The 20,341-nt window shown below is 34.7% G+C and overlaps 1 protein-coding gene across 3 annotated transcripts; it reads right to left on the reverse strand.

Annotated features, from left to right (window-relative positions):
• Positions 1-628: 628 nt before the first annotated feature.
• On the reverse strand, positions 629-17,643 carry YME1L (ATP-dependent zinc metalloprotease YME1L). Of its 3 annotated transcripts, none has more exons than XM_068765641.1 (16): positions 17,500-17,643; positions 16,887-17,418; positions 15,659-15,814; positions 14,681-14,814; positions 13,589-13,696; positions 12,081-12,291; positions 11,536-11,636; positions 10,322-10,450; positions 8,926-9,089; positions 7,966-8,131; positions 6,890-6,972; positions 5,676-5,776; positions 4,545-4,696; positions 1,958-2,064; positions 1,312-1,482; positions 629-912 (listed from the first exon to the last, which is right to left on the reverse strand). In XM_068765641.1, the coding sequence occupies exons 1-15, from the start codon at positions 17,533-17,535 to the stop codon at positions 1,314-1,316; spliced, it is 2,349 nt and encodes a 782-aa protein (XP_068621742.1). In that variant the 5' UTR covers positions 17,536-17,643; the 3' UTR covers positions 629-912; positions 1,312-1,313. The 3 variants fall into 3 exon arrangements, with proteins under 3 accessions (XP_068621742.1, XP_068621741.1, XP_068621740.1); XM_068765640.1 differs by having other exon boundaries at positions 13,589-13,691; positions 14,682-14,814; positions 16,875-17,418; XM_068765639.1 differs by having other exon boundaries at positions 16,875-17,418.
• Positions 17,644-20,341: the final 2,698 nt, after the last annotated feature.

Raw genomic sequence — 20,341 nt, forward strand, 5'->3', positions numbered from 1 at the left:
TTAATTTTTCAGTTTAATCGCCTGCATGCATAGACGCTACCACTTTAGATGAAACATTATTTAAAAATGTGTCCTCTAAGTGCAAGTTTTGGCCTAAACCAGTTTCAATACATGGGTCACATGCCGCACAGAGGGGCATTTTAACTGTCGAGGGGGGATAAATCAAAAATAAACTCAATACAAGGTTAACCATTTCGATTTAAAATAAAAATTATATATGTTTCATAGGTGGGGCATTGCACTAAAAATGTTAAGAAACACTGGTCTAAACTGATGTAAAAAACACTTACTGAAACTCAATTTTTTTTAAATATGTTTTTTAATGATAATACTGAAAAAAATACGTAATGCTACATTACTTCCAAATAGTTTTCATTCATTAAGTAAATCTTTCAGTAAGAAATTACTGATATATATTTGCGAAGACTGTTTTTTGCTTGTATATATGTTGTTGCATGTATATATACTAGTCCAGTGAGATATGTACTTTTATTTGTTTTAATGACAATTTAATTGTAATTTTGGTATAGTAAATGGGCATACGAAATAAAATTCTAGGACTATTTTTTCGAAAAATAAACTAAGTGGTTAAATTTGACGGAATAAAACAGCAAACTGAGGTTTTAAAATTTATTTAGGCAGTAATAGCTTAAATGAAATAATGATAAATACGTCGTCATTCTAAACTAAAAGTTAAAATCCCGTAAATTGTATTCTGACATTATTCGGCTTTCCAGAAAATCTGTAACTATTTACATCTCGAGTGGTTAAGTTGACACTTTGATGGAGCGTTTGAAACAAACTGTAGACAGTTATACTTATTTTTTATTGGATATATCGCGATTGGTTGCCTATGCGACTAAATTAAGGTCTTTGTACATGCTCAGTGTCGGTACGCCGTGGTGGAAGTACCTGCAACAAGATTTATTTATGTATTTAGATATTTGGCTGGCAACACTACTTTGATACAGATAGCGCCATCTATATCAAATTTGACCTGACATACACTGATGTCCAAGTGGCATTTAGCCTACAACCTTATTAAGAGTGGGAAACTTGTAAGCTTCCTGGTGACCCATGCCACTGGATTGCCTTATATACTTTGTCATTGGCCGCCATCTTGACTAATTTCTAGAAGTACCGTCGTAAAATTTTCATGAAGTACCTACGTTTTCATACATAGACTACTGCCAGGTTCGGAATTTTAATTCTATATAAAAGAAATTGGAAACAAGTTCGGGTTTATATGAGGAGATCAATAGATGGCGTTGTTATCAAATGATAGCGATAAAATGTGTGAGTGAGCGGTACCGTTACGCGGGCGCGGGAGTAGCAGGTTGTCCGCCCAGCAGCGTGGTGGCGGGCTGATTCGGCGTGGGCGTGGGAGTGGGCTCCTTGTTACCGCTGCGGTTCTGCCGGTCGCGCTTCAACTTCTCACCTCCCATGATCGCCTTGATATCGTCCGCGTCGAGCGTCTCATACCTACACAAATATGTAGTTGAATGAGGGTAGTAGTATTTTCAAATGATTATTGATGTAATGTCTATAAATGTCTCACACCTGAGAAGAACAAGCGAAAGAAGCTTTTTTTTTATTTAAAGAATAAGAAATAACGTATTTAATAAACAATTAAATTCTGTAGGCCAGAACATAATTTCCCCCAGAACGCTTTCTTCTATAAAATCATTCAAGTAAGTGCACACGCAAAAATATTGTTTAATATAATATTTTTCAACATTGCCGATTAAAAATATACTGATTTAATCCAGCCTTAGATATAAATACTTAGGTATTAATTTGTATGTCACACGACCTAGATTTTTATTTTTCCTTTTTTTTCAATCGTCTGCCCAGTGCGAGCTTATGGTAAAGGATGACTAAGTCGATACTACATTTAGTTATATATTTATGATTTTGAATCTTATGTTCTAGGGCATAAAGTTGAAATGTAACTGACTTGAGCAGTGCATCGGACAGCGCCTTATGCTCCTTGGCGTGCGCGCGTAGGATCGCCTTCGCACGCTCGTAGCTCTCCGACAGGATCTTCTTTATCTCACCGTCCACCTGAATAAAAGAAGTCATTTATTATTGTCTTGTGAAAGAGATATTGACTAAATGTTGGATAATCGTCCACAGCTGGACATAGGCGACCCCAATGATTTCCTATGGGACTGCTCGGAAGCTACTTGCACCAACCGTCTCTGTGGATGGACATCCTTTTTTGCTCTTTACATTTACTCAATTTATTTATGCCTGCAGACGAAGCGTGTGTATGCACCCCGCTAAGTAGACCGACGACATAGTCAAGGTCGCAGGAAGTTGCTAGATGCGGACAGCGTAAGACTGGTCAACCACACGATCTTTGCGATCTAGTCAATTGACTTCCGGTGCAGCAAAGCGTACGGATAATCAATTGATTCTCGACGTAGCGCAGCATACAGCAAGTCAATTGACGTTCCATGCAGCGAAGCATACGATCAGTTGATTCTTCTCATCAATTGATTCTTGGTGCAGCAAAGTGTAGTAGACTTCATCACAACTAAAGGCCATCATCTAGTTCTGATCATAAACTACTGTTTCTTTTTTCACTTTTGGTAAGTTTAAGTAAATAAGACTTGCTCTAATTACACCACGATAATTTAATTTTTAAAACAAGCAGTGAAGAATTTTCTCATAGATCAAGTAAATGCTGCTATTGATAACTGGCATCAATATTTAAACTTTATACAATGCTACAAAACTAACATACTGATATAGTAATAAAATGTTACATACATAAAAAAGTATTTTTTGTAACAATATTTATGGCAAGACCAGACATTCCAAGAGCGGGGAGACCATTAACATCGATCACCACACGAAAGAAAACTTCAACACTGAGAGCTACAAAAGTTGCAGAAAAGTATGCAACAGATATGGAGCTAGAACTGGTGCATCCATCAGGTGGTCCCGGAGAGTCAAAGAAACAGTGTACCCTAGTACGAGTGGGGCATAACTAGTAGGATATATTTTATTTTTAGAGATTGAAGGCACAAGGCTATTAATAGTGCCGACAACTATCAGAAATTATAAATTTTAATAGCCTAAATATTAAAGTCATTCACAAAGTACGCTGTCTTATATTATATTCATTTACAATTAGCATACAATAATTCTATATCTATATTTAAATCGACCAATAGTAAAAGAATAATTATTAGTCATATACATTATTACATATAGGATCGTCATCATGACATCCGCCAAAAATTTTAACTAAACAGTGTTGATTTTATGCTGATACACAATAATACGCGCTGCGCCTGTTTGTGTTACTACCCGTGTCAAACGTTATCGCGTGGCAATAGACTACCATCGCCATCTATTGGCAACATCTAAAGTTACTACTTATATTTTTCTTAAGTAAGTCTTTTGGTTTGGATAGATTTAAAGAGAAATTGAGTAAACTTTGCTATTAATTTGAACCAATTGTAAATTGACACATATTGTTACATAGCGGAATTAAAATAAATTATTTAGTTTAGTTTTTTTTCGTTTTAAAATTTTTCTAAAATAAAAGTGGCCTATTTTATCGTCAATATCGGTACAACCATTTCAGAGATAGACCGGAATAAACAGACAGTGTGTGTGTGTGTGTGCATTAAAGTAAACAGCAGTTATTTTAATATCGCAAACAGACATTTAAGCGTAATAAAGGTAGTACATGTGTGCCTGTGGAAATTGTCTTTGGAAGGAAATCTAAGTCCAACGGTATATGTTCTATGCTGAAATGATGATAAGATCAATAGACTATTAATTTTAATATATTGATAAATGGTCGCATATATTATTGCGCACTACCAACCTAGCAGAATTCTTATTTATATGTACCTTTCTCTGTCGCACACATCTTTCGTCGCTCTAACACAAACAACACATGTGATTGGTTGAAAAGTAGGGGTTGTGATTGGTTGAATTTATAAGGTTAGATCTAGATTAGTTAGATCTCTTTATAAACCTAGTTTAAGAGTTCAGTAAATAAAATTCAGTCTGTTCTCTGCACTCGAATTTACTTTCAACTCCAAGAGAACCTCCTAACATAGTTTAGTATTGAGATCTGCGCCATCTATCGAGTATATATATTTATATATTTGATATTTTACAATCACTGTTATTTGTGATATATATAAAAATATTTGATTAAATTTATCGATAAAAAGGAAGCATTCTGTATATCTGGCTACAACATATACAAGCGTCTAGTGTAACATGTCATCATAAAAACTGATCACCACTGATATAGTATCTATAAAAGCCAACTCTTAAGGACCTTCAATTAAGGAAGCTATTTTGAAACAGTTAATCATAAGAAAATCTAATTATGAAGGATAATGGTTATATATTTAGCAATTCATAGTTACTTAGTATGTTTGCTTGTTTTTTGACTCGGTCATTGCATGGCCGTAGGCAGTTATCGGGTGATATGATGATAACGATGTTTTGTGTTATTATCTATGTGAGACTGCTGTTTTAATGCCCTATCCAGTGAATCAAGGTACACTCACCAGCTCATTGGTGTATGGTCCGATGGGGTCAGCGGGAGCTAGGGCTCCGCGCGGCGTCTCCATCGTGCGTAGCCCCACCTTCTCACTCATTCCCCACTCGCGGACCATATGGCACGCGATAGATGTCGCCTGCTTTAAGTCCGATGATCCTCCTGAAGAGAAGAATTGTCATAGTAAGAAACATGATCAAAACATTAACAAATTATTTGTACATTCCAATCTTCGACGTGACAAGGCGCTGGTGGTTTCTTATGTTTCTGGACGACTTCTACCAAACATCCTGAGATGACAAGATCATTTAAAGCTGTTGGATATCAGACTGCTTCTAATCGGTCCTATTGGAAATATATGGGCGAGCCTTTTGTCCAACAGTGGACGGTCAGAAGTAGTTTGCATGGTCATTTTAATAACACACACAAAACATTCAGATGAGTTTAAAAAAGTTTGAGAGTAGTTTGAAATACGTCTAGGTAAAATTTTCGAATTTCAAATCTTTACGAGGAATTTTAGTATGTTTTTATTTATATAAAAAACCATATCTAGCTTTGTCTTATGACTTCTATTTATTCTCCCATCTTATTCAATATTTTTAAATTGTTGGTTACAGTGGATATGTCTTCTCATATATTTAATCACCCCCGCGTTATAAATACAGTGTGGGCCAGAAAATCGTGAAAATCTTAAAATGCAATCACTTCAGAGCAATGTTATGAAACTTTTTCTTTATACAACCGCATAATTGTAAAACCTGGTTTCAACAAAATAACGCGATATCACATACTTCCAGAAGTACACGAAATATTTAGTGGAATACTGATATCACTTGAGGGACATACCGTGGCCCTATAATTTTGAAGAAATGTCCAGAATCCCTCTAGCGATGTCCGAGTTTTTGCGAATTAGGTTAGGTTAGGAACACGGTTAGGTTATGTTCATTTACATGTCAAACAGTAATGGTATTTTTAACTAATATAATTTTAATATGTTTACCATAAATATAAATATACTTTCCTATGCCTTGTACTTTTATTGTCTATGATTTGTGAAAGTCCGTTCATCTTAATTAACCAGAACTATAATAAAACCTCCACCATTTGTAAACCCAAGGTACCATAGCTATGTGTCACTAACCCGAAGTGATATTATCTGGTCCAAAGACCAGCTCCTCGGCCGCCCGCCCGCCCATCATCGTGTCCATCATGGCAAGCAGCTGTTGCTTTGTCACGTGGTATCTGAAATTTAGAATGTTCGAGATTAATTCATCTAACCTCTATTTAATAAGCATTTACTTATTCTAAAATGACTAGGAAATCAATTGAAAATACTATGACATAGTATCATATACAACAATCTCATGGAATGTCCTATTGATAGCTATATTTGGAATTCTCTATACTAAAACCTAATTATTTATGTGTGTGTATGTGTTTGTGTTATGATATAACTTTAGAAATGTCTGTGTGATAGGCGTGGATATAAAATTAATTTTCATCTATAAGAAGTGTGGATGAAAAAGATATATCCAGCAGTAGACGTCTTATCACTGAAATGATAACAATGAAAGTGATGATGTAAACATTTGATGTTACATTGTTGGTATAGTGTTTATGTATGTATGTCTATGTTTATATATATGTATATTTTGTACAAGTTAACTACTCATTATTTATACTTCTACCTTATCCATACTATGGTTGTCTTTAAGACATTGCCTTGTGTAATAAGACCGGCCATTGTACTCTTATATTATTATGAAACTATTTAAATGTATCCTAGCATGTACAGCATGGATGCACAGACCGCGGCCCGCCGGTCTAATACTGGTGGCCCGCCGACTGCAAAAATAATACTCTCGTACATTCGAAAAATATTGAATTCTATTTCAGAATAAAACCAAAAAAAATTAATTACCTATACTTCTGGCGGCCGGCCCGCCATCAGTTCATGATTTGCCCGAGTGGCCCCTAGTCTTTATAAGTCTGTGCAACCATGATGTACACTAAAGAATATTAAATAAATAAAATAGTGGACAAAATACCCAAGCACTAGTTTTAACCAAATAAGCAACGTAACATATTCAATTATCTTTAAGTATTGGTGAAAAGATATATATCACCATAGATATGGTTCATCACTATCATATAAACTGTAGTATGTTGAACAAAGGCCGCCACGTATTTTCAAATAGGTTGTAATGGCATCAAGCGCCTAGAGCCTATGAGGTCCAGAGTAATTATAGCGATTGTTGCTAATTACAATAGTTAATAAAACTGTTTCGCAGTTAACAATGCCCTCTGGATAGAAAACTAATAAATTAGTCCATCACGTCAAAAACTATAGCTCACCTCTCCTTGGCCGGTATGTAAGCGGTGTGTCCCAACGATGGACCGCGCGGGATAATAGTCACTTTATGCAGCGGATGCGCGTCCTGGAATTTCAAAATAAAAAAAAATTACGAACCTATTTATGATATTTAGTAACCAGGCAAGCATTTGATTTGGCACGTAGGCTAGGTTTAATTTTGAAGTGTTATCCTCGTCTATTGCAATTATTAAGCTTCCTGTAGTTATGATAAAGACAATGATGTACAAAATCGAACCAAGTCGATCGTTGAAACAAATTTTATTAAAAATACATTTTGTATCCAATTTAAGTCCTCTACGTTAAGAATCCTATACACCAGGACACAGGTTCAGTCCGATGTTATTATTAATAATTATAGTTCTGTCGGGTTAAGAATACAGTAACGCTGTCCGTTTTTAATATTGTTCTGATTAATCACACTGATAAGATCTTTTCGTGATTTGTTAAAGTGGGTGATTAGGCGGGCGGACAATGACGAAAACATTCTTAACGCCTCCGAACTATACAATTAAAGTCGTATTGCGTTAGATACCTATTAACAGTCCCTGGAGCAATTAAACGTAATCAAGCACTATAATATACTTATCTATATACATAAAATTCTTCTATAAAAGAACTTGACCGTTACTAATAATTTTTTTTAGACAAAATATTTATTTGGTTTTAAAAAAACATTTAACCCTCAATTGTACCCTTTTATCAAACCCTCTTCCATTTTATATTGATTTTAGTACCGTAATAATTTTTAACTGTCATAGGCCAATAACTATTCAATAAATCAATTATCTCCGTCAATAGTCTACTAGTGTTGCTTCTAGCTGTTCTCCTGTCAATCTCATACAATAAACTTCTCTTCTTTCTTTTACTTCCTACAAAGTTTTCAGCTAATTAAAAGAGGCAGTACAAGCGATAGATTTATTTAACTCTAGCCGCTGTGAATATTTCTCTAATACTCAGGAGATGACATAGGGAGACAAATTACAGAGAAAAATATCCAGTTATGGACTATACAAGAATGAATATTCAGCTGTTTTGGATTTAAAAGAAAGAAAATAACCTTGGTGTAATATGCAACGACAGCGTGACCACCCTCATGGCAAGCGGTGATGGCGTTAGCTTCATCATCAGGCAGTCTCGCGCGTCTCGCCGGCCCCATCAGCAGCTTGTCCCTCGCCTCCTCCAGGTGCGACATGGCTACCGTCTTAGCACCTTCCACCGCAGCCCTGGAATGACCCAGACTTTCATTTTATTTTAGACAACAAACAATTCTTATAAGAAAGTTGAACTATTAACAATAGTACAGGATGATCAGTTATAGGTATAAAAAGATTTATGGAGTAAATTGTGTAGTTCGCTCATTACCAATACCATTTTACATAATTATTTTTTGTATTGGAATAGACAAGTCAATTATTTCTGTAAGTACAAAATCTGCAGGAACAGATGGTAAATAATATGATTTTTTCTATATTATTATTAGGTAATTTATTATTCCTGAAATCATTAATTTATTCTATACATTACTTAACAGCAAAGTTTTTACACCTGTTTACAATCACCCTGTATAAAGACTTAACAATAACACATGGACATTGCTAGGGCGTCATTAAAAACTAACAAGACAATAATGATTTTAAAAAATTAATCATAATCTATTGTTTTCAATTTAATTTTAAATAGTTTCAGAGACTTTATGAATGCAAAAAATGCTAAAACGCGAGCAAAGAAAAAAAATCGTAAATATTAAATTTAATTGTAGCAAAGGGGCGGATGCCAATATCTATAGTATGTATATTAAAAAAAAATTCACATACCATTATCCATATTATCCGTAATATTTTTGTATATATTTTTTAAAACATTATGAACACAAAAGGCATACATATCTTTCTTATGATTTCACGGTGAGATTGTTCCCCTTATTCTCATGAGAACAATATAGAAAAAAAAGACAAATCAATGTTATGACGTCATGGCTAAACCTAAAGTGGTTATAAAATAATTAGTATGTAAGTACTTGAGCGCCGCCTGGTTGACCATGCTCTCCAGGTCCGCTCCGGTGAAGCCGGTGGTGCCGCGCGCCAGGGCTTCCACGTCCACGTCCTGCTGGGCAGCCACGCGAGCCACGTACATTCGCAAGATCTCCACGCGCCCGCCGTAGTCCGGCGTCGGCACCGAAACCTGCATAACAAATTCGAAATATTTTAAATCAACTATTCACTAATCTTTGCTTAAATCTAATTACTATATGAATTTTAAAATAAACAAGATTGTGGTAATATGGATAATGTCAAACTCAAAGGCCACAAAACAAAATCAATTTCCAGAGAAACATTTTTTTTGATTAGTACAATTATAAACATATATAAAATTAAATTATTTTTTACGTCAATGTAATTCACATTTCTCCTCTGATTCCATTTTCAAAACCGACCCAATGGATATATCGACTGGGCCGCAAGCTGCGGTCCGCGAGTTTAACACCCCTATTGTTATATTAACTTCTGTTATGCATTAATAATAAATAATACTTAAATTTAAAAACATGCATTCCAATGTTTGTTTATATATTGAGGTTCATTCATTTACCATATTATTACAGATTAAATAAATAAATAAAACTGAACAGCAATGCAAGCAAAAAACATCAAAATATTTGCTGTTCTAAATGAAACTTAACAATTTTGTAGATCAAAGTTTTGTTTTTCAACAAATTTGGATCAACTAAAAACTCTAGAATTCTGTAAATAAGATTTGGTATTCATTTAGTTCTATTTAAAAGTAATAAAAGGAAGTTAGAAGAAAATATTTTGAGGAAATCTGTTATATATGCACATATAAGCATTAGATATGATGTATATATATATATATATATATTTACGATATATGTATATACATAGTTTTTGTAAATTTTTGGTTGAATGCAGGGCAGGCCTATGTCCGAACTCATGAACCTTACATCTTATTTATTGAAATTATTTAAACAAAAGAACATAATACCTGTATATATAATGGCACTCGTATATGACAGTACTCCTAATAATACTAAAGATGCCGGTTAGTTAATTATAATCGGTGTCTGGATTTCACTAATTTTATGGTGGAATAATAATAATAATTCACACCAGTAATTTATTTCGATTTCCCAGGAGCTGACATAGGTTAAATTAAACTTAAATATTGAAATATTTGGACAATCAATCTGAGCCAAAAATATTCGCTCAAAAAGCCGCATGTTGCTCGCGAGCACCAGTTTGGCAACCCCTGGTATATGCTGTTTCAGTAGCAGTTTCACAACATCTTCAGAATGTTTTTTCATTCAATACAAAAACTTCATTCATGTCAAAACAATGCGTCAATTTGTGAATTAGTTTTTCAAGGCAAACTATATTAGTTGACATACAAGAACTCACCTCAACGTCAAATCTTCCGGGCCTCAACAGAGCCTGGTCTAAGTCATCCCTTCGGTTGGTGGCGCCCAGAACTATAACTCCCTCGTTCTGGTGGAAGCCGTCCATCTCTGATAGAAGTTGATTGATGGTCTGAAATCACAACATCTCACTTTATACTCGGATAATTAAAACAGAGAAAAAACTCAGAAAGTCTATACTCAATAATGTTGCATCATCATGAAAACCTTCATCATCATAATTATTTCAGCCGCAAGACGTCCACAGCTGGTCATGGGCCTCGTCCACAGATTTCCAATAAACCGGTTGGAAGCTGCCTGCATCCAGTGTCTGTCGATGACCTTGACAAGGTCGTCTGTCCATCATGTGCGCAGACGGCCAATGCTGTGCAATCCAAGCTCTGGTCTATGTTATCCTCTTTGGACAGACTATTCCATCTTGCCGTTCTTTTCTGCTAATTTTTTTTCAGTGTTTATCTACAATCAGTCTCAGACTATAAGCAGATTTATTTCCTTTCCTTTGCCACGTTTAAGGCGGCCTTTAAAATGAGATACCTCATCTTTCGCCATCTGTCACCAAGTCTTTGTATGTCCTGGCGTTTCGGTCGTTTAGAATAGCTGACAATTGCTATGTTCGGTAACTAAGTCGTTTGAGTGATTTTCAGTCATTATATATATTTATTCCCTGCCACTTTCAACTCCTCCATATATAACCTACATTTCTAGGTACTAATAACCTCCAGAAGAGATCCTAGATTACACTGCTGTGACAAGTTAAGAACTAAGCTGGCGGTCTCGCGCGGCGTATGTTATACGCGGGGCGTATGGAGTGGGGCCTTTCTCGCGCCGGCGCGTACTGTCTGCCCCCCACTTTTACGAGGATATACGGCGCCGGCATCGCGCGAAGTTACATGCTAACGTGTCTGTACAGCGCTTGAATGTTCTAACTTCGTTGTCGAACTGACGGTTTTTACTTATAATTTGTTTTATTTATATTGCGTCTACAATATGCGTACGAGAAAGAGTCCGCCATGTGCCAAAAAACGCGAAAGCCGACACTAATAGCGAGAATTCCATGGCAATTGTTAAGGTATATTATAAATTAGAATCCTTTTTAAACAATTAAACAACAAAAAAGAAGGCTTTTGACTGCCTCCCATATCCAAGACTCTGGCAGTGAAGCTGTTAAGGTAGAAAACCTTCATGGAAGGTACTGACCTGGTTTGCATAGGGATGGAGCACACTGTTGGTTCGCTTGGCGCCCACAGAATCAATCTCATCTATGAATATCACACATGGTGCACGTTCTTTGGCCGCTTCTGAAAATAATTAAATTTAAATCATTTATAGTAATTATCACTGTGGACTAACTTTTGCCAATAATAGTCAAAGTTGATGTCACTGTGTTCAAATTACAGTACTACGGTTTAACAGAAACCGCTGTACCGCGCCTTAGATTTGAGAGCGGTGAGACGGGGGGGAGTAACTTCGCACCGTTCCGGTTAGGTTAGGTTTCTGAAAATTACTCCAGAAACTTGACTGGTTTTAAAAAGCATGTTTATTCTCACCTATACTCAAAGTTTTATAATATGTTACTCCCATTGACAAGAACAATATGTAAAGCCGACAAAGTTCTGTTGTAAAAACATCAGATTTCCATTATTATCTAGATTACTCAGACATTTCATCTAACCGGTAGTCTAATGCCCAGCAGTGGTCATCCTATGGCTGAAATGATGATGAGATGAATGATGGGTACCTACTGAACAAGTCACGAACACGCCGAGCCCCCTGACCCACGAGGATCTCATCGAACTCAGGCCCGGCGGCGTGGAAGAACGGCACACGCGCCTCTCCTGCTACCGCCCGCGCCAGTAAGGTCTTGCCAGTGCCTGGTGGACCCACCAGTAGCACGCCCTTGGGCAGCTTTCCGCCTAAAGACGAGAACTTCTCCGGTGACTTTAGGAATTCCACCTATGAAATAAATATATGTATTTAAAATATATATGAAATAATTAATTTAGAATCATTTTCCTTCTTTATATTATCTATCTATGTTTACAATTACATAGTAAATGATAAAGTAAAAAAGCGCCTTCAAATTTCGAATTACTTAATATTTATATGTATTCCTTTTTTATTATCTGTTGCTGCAGACTGAACTGACAGGAGTTATTGGCCTGACACATTTAGTTTAAGAGTGATTACTTTATTAAGGTACCAAAATTTTACACTTATAACTAATCACCCTGTACAAGAGATTTGTACCTATATAATCATCACAATATTTCCAGAAACAAAGCAGAAGATCAGATCAGAATTGAAATATGGTGGCCAAGTAGAAGTTGAAGAGAACAGATTACACAACTTGGTTTTCATTTTATAAAATGCAGACTTAGTTAAAAGTATCTCTTTTGCAGGCAAGGCAGGATTTAAAGTAGGTAAAATCACAAGTTATGCCTAACGATATAGCAATACAGCCTAGATTTTTGAAATACAAAAATTATGTAAGTTTCAACGACGTTGACCTAGTGCCAAACTCACTAGGAGTAAATTACAATCTTGTAACAATAAGCCTTGGTCGTTTTGGACTCTTTTGATTACATAATCATATCGATTGACAGTGCAGGGTTGGATCCTACTCTGATATATCTATACCCTGAGCCTTTATGTAGTTTAGAAATCTGGTGTTGTTTTCTGAGCTACGACTCCAGAGGAAACTAGGTGATCACTTCTTTACACTAACAGCTTGGTATTGTAAATAAATTTAAGCTAAGGACCTTCCTTGAATACCGCTCAGCAAAAAATATTTGCTAATGACAAAAATACATCATCATCGTCATCATTTCAGCTTGGGGAGGTCTACTGAACATAACAATCCCCCCCCCCCCCATCGCATATATTTCCAATAGGACCTGTTGGAAGCGAGCTGTTGATGCAGTCTTCCAACAACCTTAACAAGTTTGCGTGTCCAGCTTGTGAAGAGAATCCTTTGCTAAGCGCTGGAATCTGGTGACTGCCTGATGTGAGCTACTGCTGCGTATGCTAATGCGCTATAATTAGCGAACCTTTTGTCTGTTGGACAGAAGTGGGCGTAGCTAGAAGAGGACAGCCCTTTATTTTTGACAGTCACTACCATTTCACCCCACATACCACGAGGATTACGAAACCTCAATGACCACACATCACATTATAGTTAGTGTTATTTATAAAATAGTTATATTCATATACACGGTAATAAAAATGTTTTATTACTAATAAAATCACTCACCACATCCTTAAGCTCCTGTTTAGCCTCATCGGCTCCTTTGACGTCATCGAACGTGACGGAGATATCCTCGGGGTCCACCTCCACCTGGCTGCCGAGTTGAATCCTGCGCATGTTAGCGACATTCCTACTGATTATATTCCGCTTATCAAATTACTGCTGACACAGAACAATTTCATCTTCATCCCATAAATTCTATGTATTATTGTGTGATTAGTTAACCAAGGTTTAGGAACAGTAGTGATACAAGTGACATTAACAACATTTTTTACTAAATCAATAGCAAATAAAAATTGACCACACAGAGAAAAATTGACATAGTCAATGCCACAGGAAGTCATTGGATTGGCAGCGCTAGGTCTTTGAGGAGACCTATGTCTTGCAGTAGGATCTACCAGCTGACATGATGATAAAACTGCTATAGTAAAGGAATGGTATGTTATTGATTGATATTATGATTTTTGACAAAATATATGAGCCTTTATAGTTCTACTTAAAACTGTACAGATTTTTTTTTGTCTCAACCATGTCATAGTTTGAGAACAACTTATATGAATTTCATTCATCTTATTTGAAAAGATTCCAATTAACTTTAGAAGGTTCTTTAGGAAAATATAGAGAATTTTCAGTTTGCCCTGCATTTATTGTTTGTGACTTCGATCTTGGAAATGTTATCACAGAATCTATTGAATGTCACCTGATACCGTGTTCAACAGCATTAATATTATTAACTAATTGTTATTAATAAATCCCATTATCATCATTGAAGCCATAGGAGTTCCACTGCTGGACATAAGTCTTGCCCATAAATTTACAAAAAGTCTTTTGCACATTTTCAATTAATCATCTTCTTTTCTGGTTGTAAGTGAATGAAAATGAGAAGTGAAAGAGCTGGATGCATAGCTTAAGATTCAAATTGATTATTAAAAGCCTAGATGACATCCGTTGTCTCAGCTACTATATATTAAAACATAAAGATTTTTATAGTAAAAAGAGCTCAATTTATATTTGTATAAATAGCAGGTGACCGACATAGATAAATGACAGTAAGTAAATATTGATAAATGAAAGATTAATAAAAATATTTGATGGATACCGGAAGACTGTGCCGCTGACTGATGCCAAGAGACTGACGAAGATGGCAAGGAAAAGCACAATGGTTAGCAGCTGTTGAACCAATTTGAAGTATTTTGTGCCTTTTGAAGTGCGAGCGTTTTCTGGATGTGATCCTGTAAATAAACCATAATATATGATGCAAAGGCTTTATTTATAAAAGTTAACTATCATATATGCACAGGATTATTGGTTATATATGTAAAAGTTTAAAGGGGGCGATTTTATAGCTAATTTACTATCAATTATAATATGATATCTATCCAAAGATAATATAATAAGAAAAGGTTTATAAAAATTTTATTAAGAATAAAGTTATAGTCACATTCGAATAGGAAACATAAATTCTTGTAACATATTTTATGATGAAGTGATAAACTTAACAGGAAACAGGTGTAGCAACTTAAAAGTATTTTTGCTGACAAATGAACTATACATTTAACACTAAAGATAGACCAAAACCAATCACAATGTTTATTGTGCACAGAAATAATGCTTAATCTTCATATATAAAAGGTCGTTTTAAAACCACAATTTCACCTAAATGTCGGTATTTGCTGCTTTGTTTCAATTTTTACTTCTAACAGTACTTAAAGTATGCTGGTACCATCATGTTTCAGGGCAATGGGCCAGGCATGATGCTTGGGTCTAACACCATGTTTTGGAGGGCCTCAAGCCACCTTGATGCAATGCATTGACCTTCACTGAATATATACCTCTCCCTATCTAACCCAATTTTAAATAACTTATTTCATTTTTAGAACACCAGTACAAAAAATAGAAATATCACTGGGATTTATTTACATTTGCCATATTGAGCTTATTTTTGGTTTCAATTAAAATATGTAAATAATAACTTAAATCTTATCTTCTTAGTATAACCCTATTATTATAAAGAAGAAATGAGAGAAAAGTTCATAACAATATCAAATAGATTATATAGAGTAAATAAAATCTAACCTGCAAGATATCCTTCAGCGAATGCTATCTTAATTTTGTCTTTCTGTTGGTTTGTGAGCAGTTGATCTTCACTGAGGAGTTTCTCGAGCCGTGGTGCCACATCTGGCGCCACGCTGCCATGATTCTGCTTGTCTGCACCATCACTAACAGTTAAACCTACATTGTTGGGAGAAATATTTAATTTTAACTCAATATTTAAAATCTATAAGCAAATTGTCATAGTAAATCTTTGCCTATTTTTATAATTACTGTAATCTACTGGCATTTGTGAAAGCTACAACATATAGTTTAAGACAGAGGTGTCAAAATCGCAGTCCGCAAGTCTTGTCTTGTGTCTGCAGATTTGATTCCGCAAGCAAGAGGCTGTAAGTTTATTTTAATATATATAGGGAAATATAGTATCACAGAAGGCTTTATGTCAAGTATCTGGACATAAATAATAAATTTTCTTTAAATGTTCATTGAAATTTATTAGTCAAAATAAGTGTTCATTACTATGAACATTAACTTCTTTTGCAGCCCGCCTAAAATTAACATTATTTGGCCCAATGTAGCTTTTGAGTTTGACACCCTGGTTTAAAGCTAAACATAACTGGCAAATTATAATATTTCAGCAGAAGAAAACATAGATGTCTAGTTTATATTCTATCCAGTTGGGTTCTTTGAACACAATGGAATAGAATAATGGTTTGCCATATTTTTAAAATTAATATTTCCAGAAGGATCTATGACAACAGATCTACAACCTACAGCATGCAAGCCATTCAATAAATATTCCTGAGTTTCCTCGCTCACCCACTATACTGTTTTTTACTTCTATTTATAACTTGTCCATAGATAAAAAGTAATGACACATAAGGCAACACACAACCTCAAATTTAATGTAATTTAAAATGAAATATGGAAATAGTGCACCTACCTTACTTGAAAAGTATTCACTAGAAGTTTTAAAAATTAAGAAAGTAGAAACTTGATTAAAATATCACAATCATGAATAATTTAAAGATTAATAGATAAACTATTAAATACTTATAAAAGACAATTATAGAGATTTTATAATTTGATGGTTGGTTGATGCTACAATAACTGGTCACTGAGAAAAACTTGACAAGAATTGTTCAGTGACTCTCCTGTGATGTAGAACTTAAACCAAATGGATCAGAATTTAAATGATTTACTGATACTAACGCCACAAGAAATTGCTAATAATACTGACCGAAGAACTTACGCAGTCTATTGATAAAATTAGGGTTCCGTTTCAAATCTGCATGGATGCTTCGCTCCGTTTTAAAATTACGAACTTGTATATTGTATTTGAAGACATCGTCTCGTAAACCATTCGCTAGAAGCCCAACGAAGTTATCGGTGAATGTAAACTTAGGATTTTTGCCACGGAGATCGATGGTGACACTTGGCGTGTGCGATTTATCACTCCAACCATTTTTATTCTTTTCGAACGAATCACCGGATACATACGAGATCTTTTTTGCTGAGCTCAACTGCGTAAGGCTTTTAAGAGGACTTTTGCAAGGACCGGTAATTGTCCTGAGAGATTTTAAATTAATGTTACCCATTTCCTTCAAAACATTCTTATCGAAATTATTTAGGCTTTCTTCCAAACTCTCGGAACATAATGTTGCTTTGTAGTACCCAGTAGTCGCCTCTTTACCTTTTACATGGTTATTTTTATTATTACTGTGCTTCTTTTGTTTAAATAAACATGAGTATCGAGACGAAAGTTGACTAAAACTAATAAGAATCTGCAAAAATAAAGGTTATATGATGACGGGCAAAATCATTAATTTTCGCGTACTATTGGTTAGTTGTAGATTTGATCTTACCTGGTTTTGGCTATTAATAGAATTCAGTGAAAACATGATACATGAAGATAGTTATTGTTTCCCTTTTTTTTGAAGTGCACTCCAAAATTTTGTATGTATGCTTTTCTTACGTCAGTTTATAGCAAAACATGGCGAATCTATTGCTTTTTCTGTGATCCCATTGTGACAGTTTTAGATAGCATAAAAATACAGCCGCAATAGTTATTTGTAAAGTAGATTTAATGATATATGTATGGTTTCTTTAATATATGATTACATATCACGAAAATGAACAATACAATTATTTACAATAAATGTATTATTCAGTTTTGACGAAATTATTTATCATAATTTGGAACACCTTCGAACGCATTCATTTCAATATGTTCTACATTGTCAATGGTATATTTGGACAGTAAATTCCAAAATGGCGACGAGCGATGACGAGCCTATGCATTTATATGAAGTTTTTCAAAACTGTTTTAATAAAATAGCAAATAAACAACAAGGTGAGTGAGAAAATGCAAACCGCGGTCCGTCTCGCGTTCCTCAAACAAAGTGTCGCGTTAAAGTGAAGTGTTTCATTGTGAAATTGGACCAAAGTGTTCGCGTGTTATGCCATTTCCAGTGTCTGAACCGAATTATATTTTCGCGAATAGCATTTAAAAATAAGCATTTTCTGAAAAATGCACAACACAGGGTAGTAGCTGGATCCCTAATGCGTGTGCTTCAATCAACAGGCTTGCCTTATCGTAAAGCTAATGGCGTTAAAACGCTATGTTTTGATCGCACATTCGTCTTGTCAAATGTGCTCTCCATTGTGAAATGATTCCGGTATATAAGCTGAATTGTTTCAGGATTTGTTTACGTTGAGTCATGGTCTATCGCCGTGTCCAGGTAAAGTTAAGACCTCTGTATACGCGAACCTATTACGGCCAATATAACCAAAATCACACCGAATCTGGCAAATGCAGGCAAACTGCATTTTTTTTGTATAACTCGCTTGCTGAGGCTTCACCGATTAAGTTGGTGTGCTTGGGCGTTCGCCCCGCGCTCCGTTTTAGATCGCGAATTGCCGTTTTTATGTTCCCCTTACGCTCAATGTTTACAATCTAATTTTGTTTATTTACGCGAGCTCGGCGCGTACGACGAACGTTAACTGTGTGCCATCGTATGAAGCGCGCTTCAAACACCTTTTAAATAGACGCCAACTTTTCTTATTTGACAAACTAATATCTGCTGAGCACTTTCAAGAGAATTCGACGCCAATTTTCTAACTATATTTTTGTATAAAGACTGCAATGTTACTAATCATTAAAAATTAAACTGTGGTCGCAAAAAATGTGTTATAAGCAACAGAAATTTTTCAATCCTATTAGGATAAATATTTTTTCTTATAGCAAATATTATTCTTACAAGATTTTCATTAAATGTAACATTCACAGATAATAAACAATTGTTGACAGTATTCTATTGTTCTTGATTGGCCAAACAATTTTTATGGTTGTCCTTTCATGCTATTGTTTTGTGTAAGGATTTAATATTGCACAAAACAATTGTCTTAAGTAATCCTCTTAGTTTTAAACAATAGTTAATGTGGGAAAAAACAGATTAGGCTATTTACCTGAAATTTTTTTTAATGCAATTTAGTATTGTAATGGTTTTGTAGGGTTCCAATGTTTTTAACACCTGATAATGATGTTTACTGCAGGATTAGTTATTGCATTGGTCCATAAATTGCATTAATTAGTAAATGAACTTTATACCAATATGATTAGAGTAAGTTATTTAAAATTTAGCATATTTACAATTTAATATTATTATTAAATAATGGATCTGTAACAACTTAAATATTTTGTTATTATGGTAGATCTGTACTAGAGAATAATGATATAAAGAAAGCTTATTATTTAATTCATCAAACCACTAACAGTTCTTCTCTTAAAGGCATCTGGAATAATATGAAAAGATGATACCTATATATATATATATATATATATATATATATATATATATATATGATTATTTTTATTAACAAATTTCCTTGACACATTTATTATTGTCAAACATTACTAGCTTTAATAATGAATAAATGGACATTATTTTAAAGTTATTACTTTTGATGTAATGTCTACATAATATACAACAATTACTTACTACTTGGTGCGTGTGCGTGCGTACGTACGTGCGTGCGTGCGTGCGTGCGTGTTGCGTGCGTGTGCGTGTGTGTATTTTTGTGTTTGTGTGTGTGTGTGTGTGTGTATTTGTGCGTGTGTGTGTGCGCGCGTGTGCGTGTTTGTGTGTATATATGTACACAGGGGCGCGCGTTTGTGTGTGTGCGTGTGTTACTTATTTAGTATTATTATCCTAAAAAACTTATTGTTCCCTTTCATTTAGGTCAAAGGGAGAGCTAAGTTAGACATAAGGACCTTCTTACATTAATAGAGTTATGAAAATAAATAGTTAAATTTGTAGACATATTGAGTTTCTTGTTTAACAATATATTTTGCAATTTAAATTTTAATGATAAAATAAAACATTTTTAATTTTCAAAAACTTTATTGGGTATACTTAATAATTTACCAGAATTTTGCAGCAAATAGATTTATAATTTTTTAATCTTTTTAGACAGGCAGACATATGTTCGATTTTCTATATATAGATATCCTACTAGATTATACAGAGTGATTGGTTATACATGTAAAGGCTTTTAGGCGAGTATATAATGCATTTGCCAGTAAAAAGACATAAAGCTTTCGCACCTATTTTGAATTATCATGTGTAATGTGATGACTTTAAAGCTCTATTGTGAATGTGACAAATCAATATTATTTGGCACTACAAAGTTTTCAATAAGTGTATA

Source organism: Battus philenor, unplaced genomic scaffold, assembly GCF_028537555.1.
Source record: "Battus philenor isolate CCGP_79_NKW_IND1 unplaced genomic scaffold, ilBatPhil1.0.hap1 SCAF_20, whole genome shotgun sequence".
Taxonomy (NCBI): domain Eukaryota; kingdom Metazoa; phylum Arthropoda; class Insecta; order Lepidoptera; family Papilionidae; genus Battus; species Battus philenor.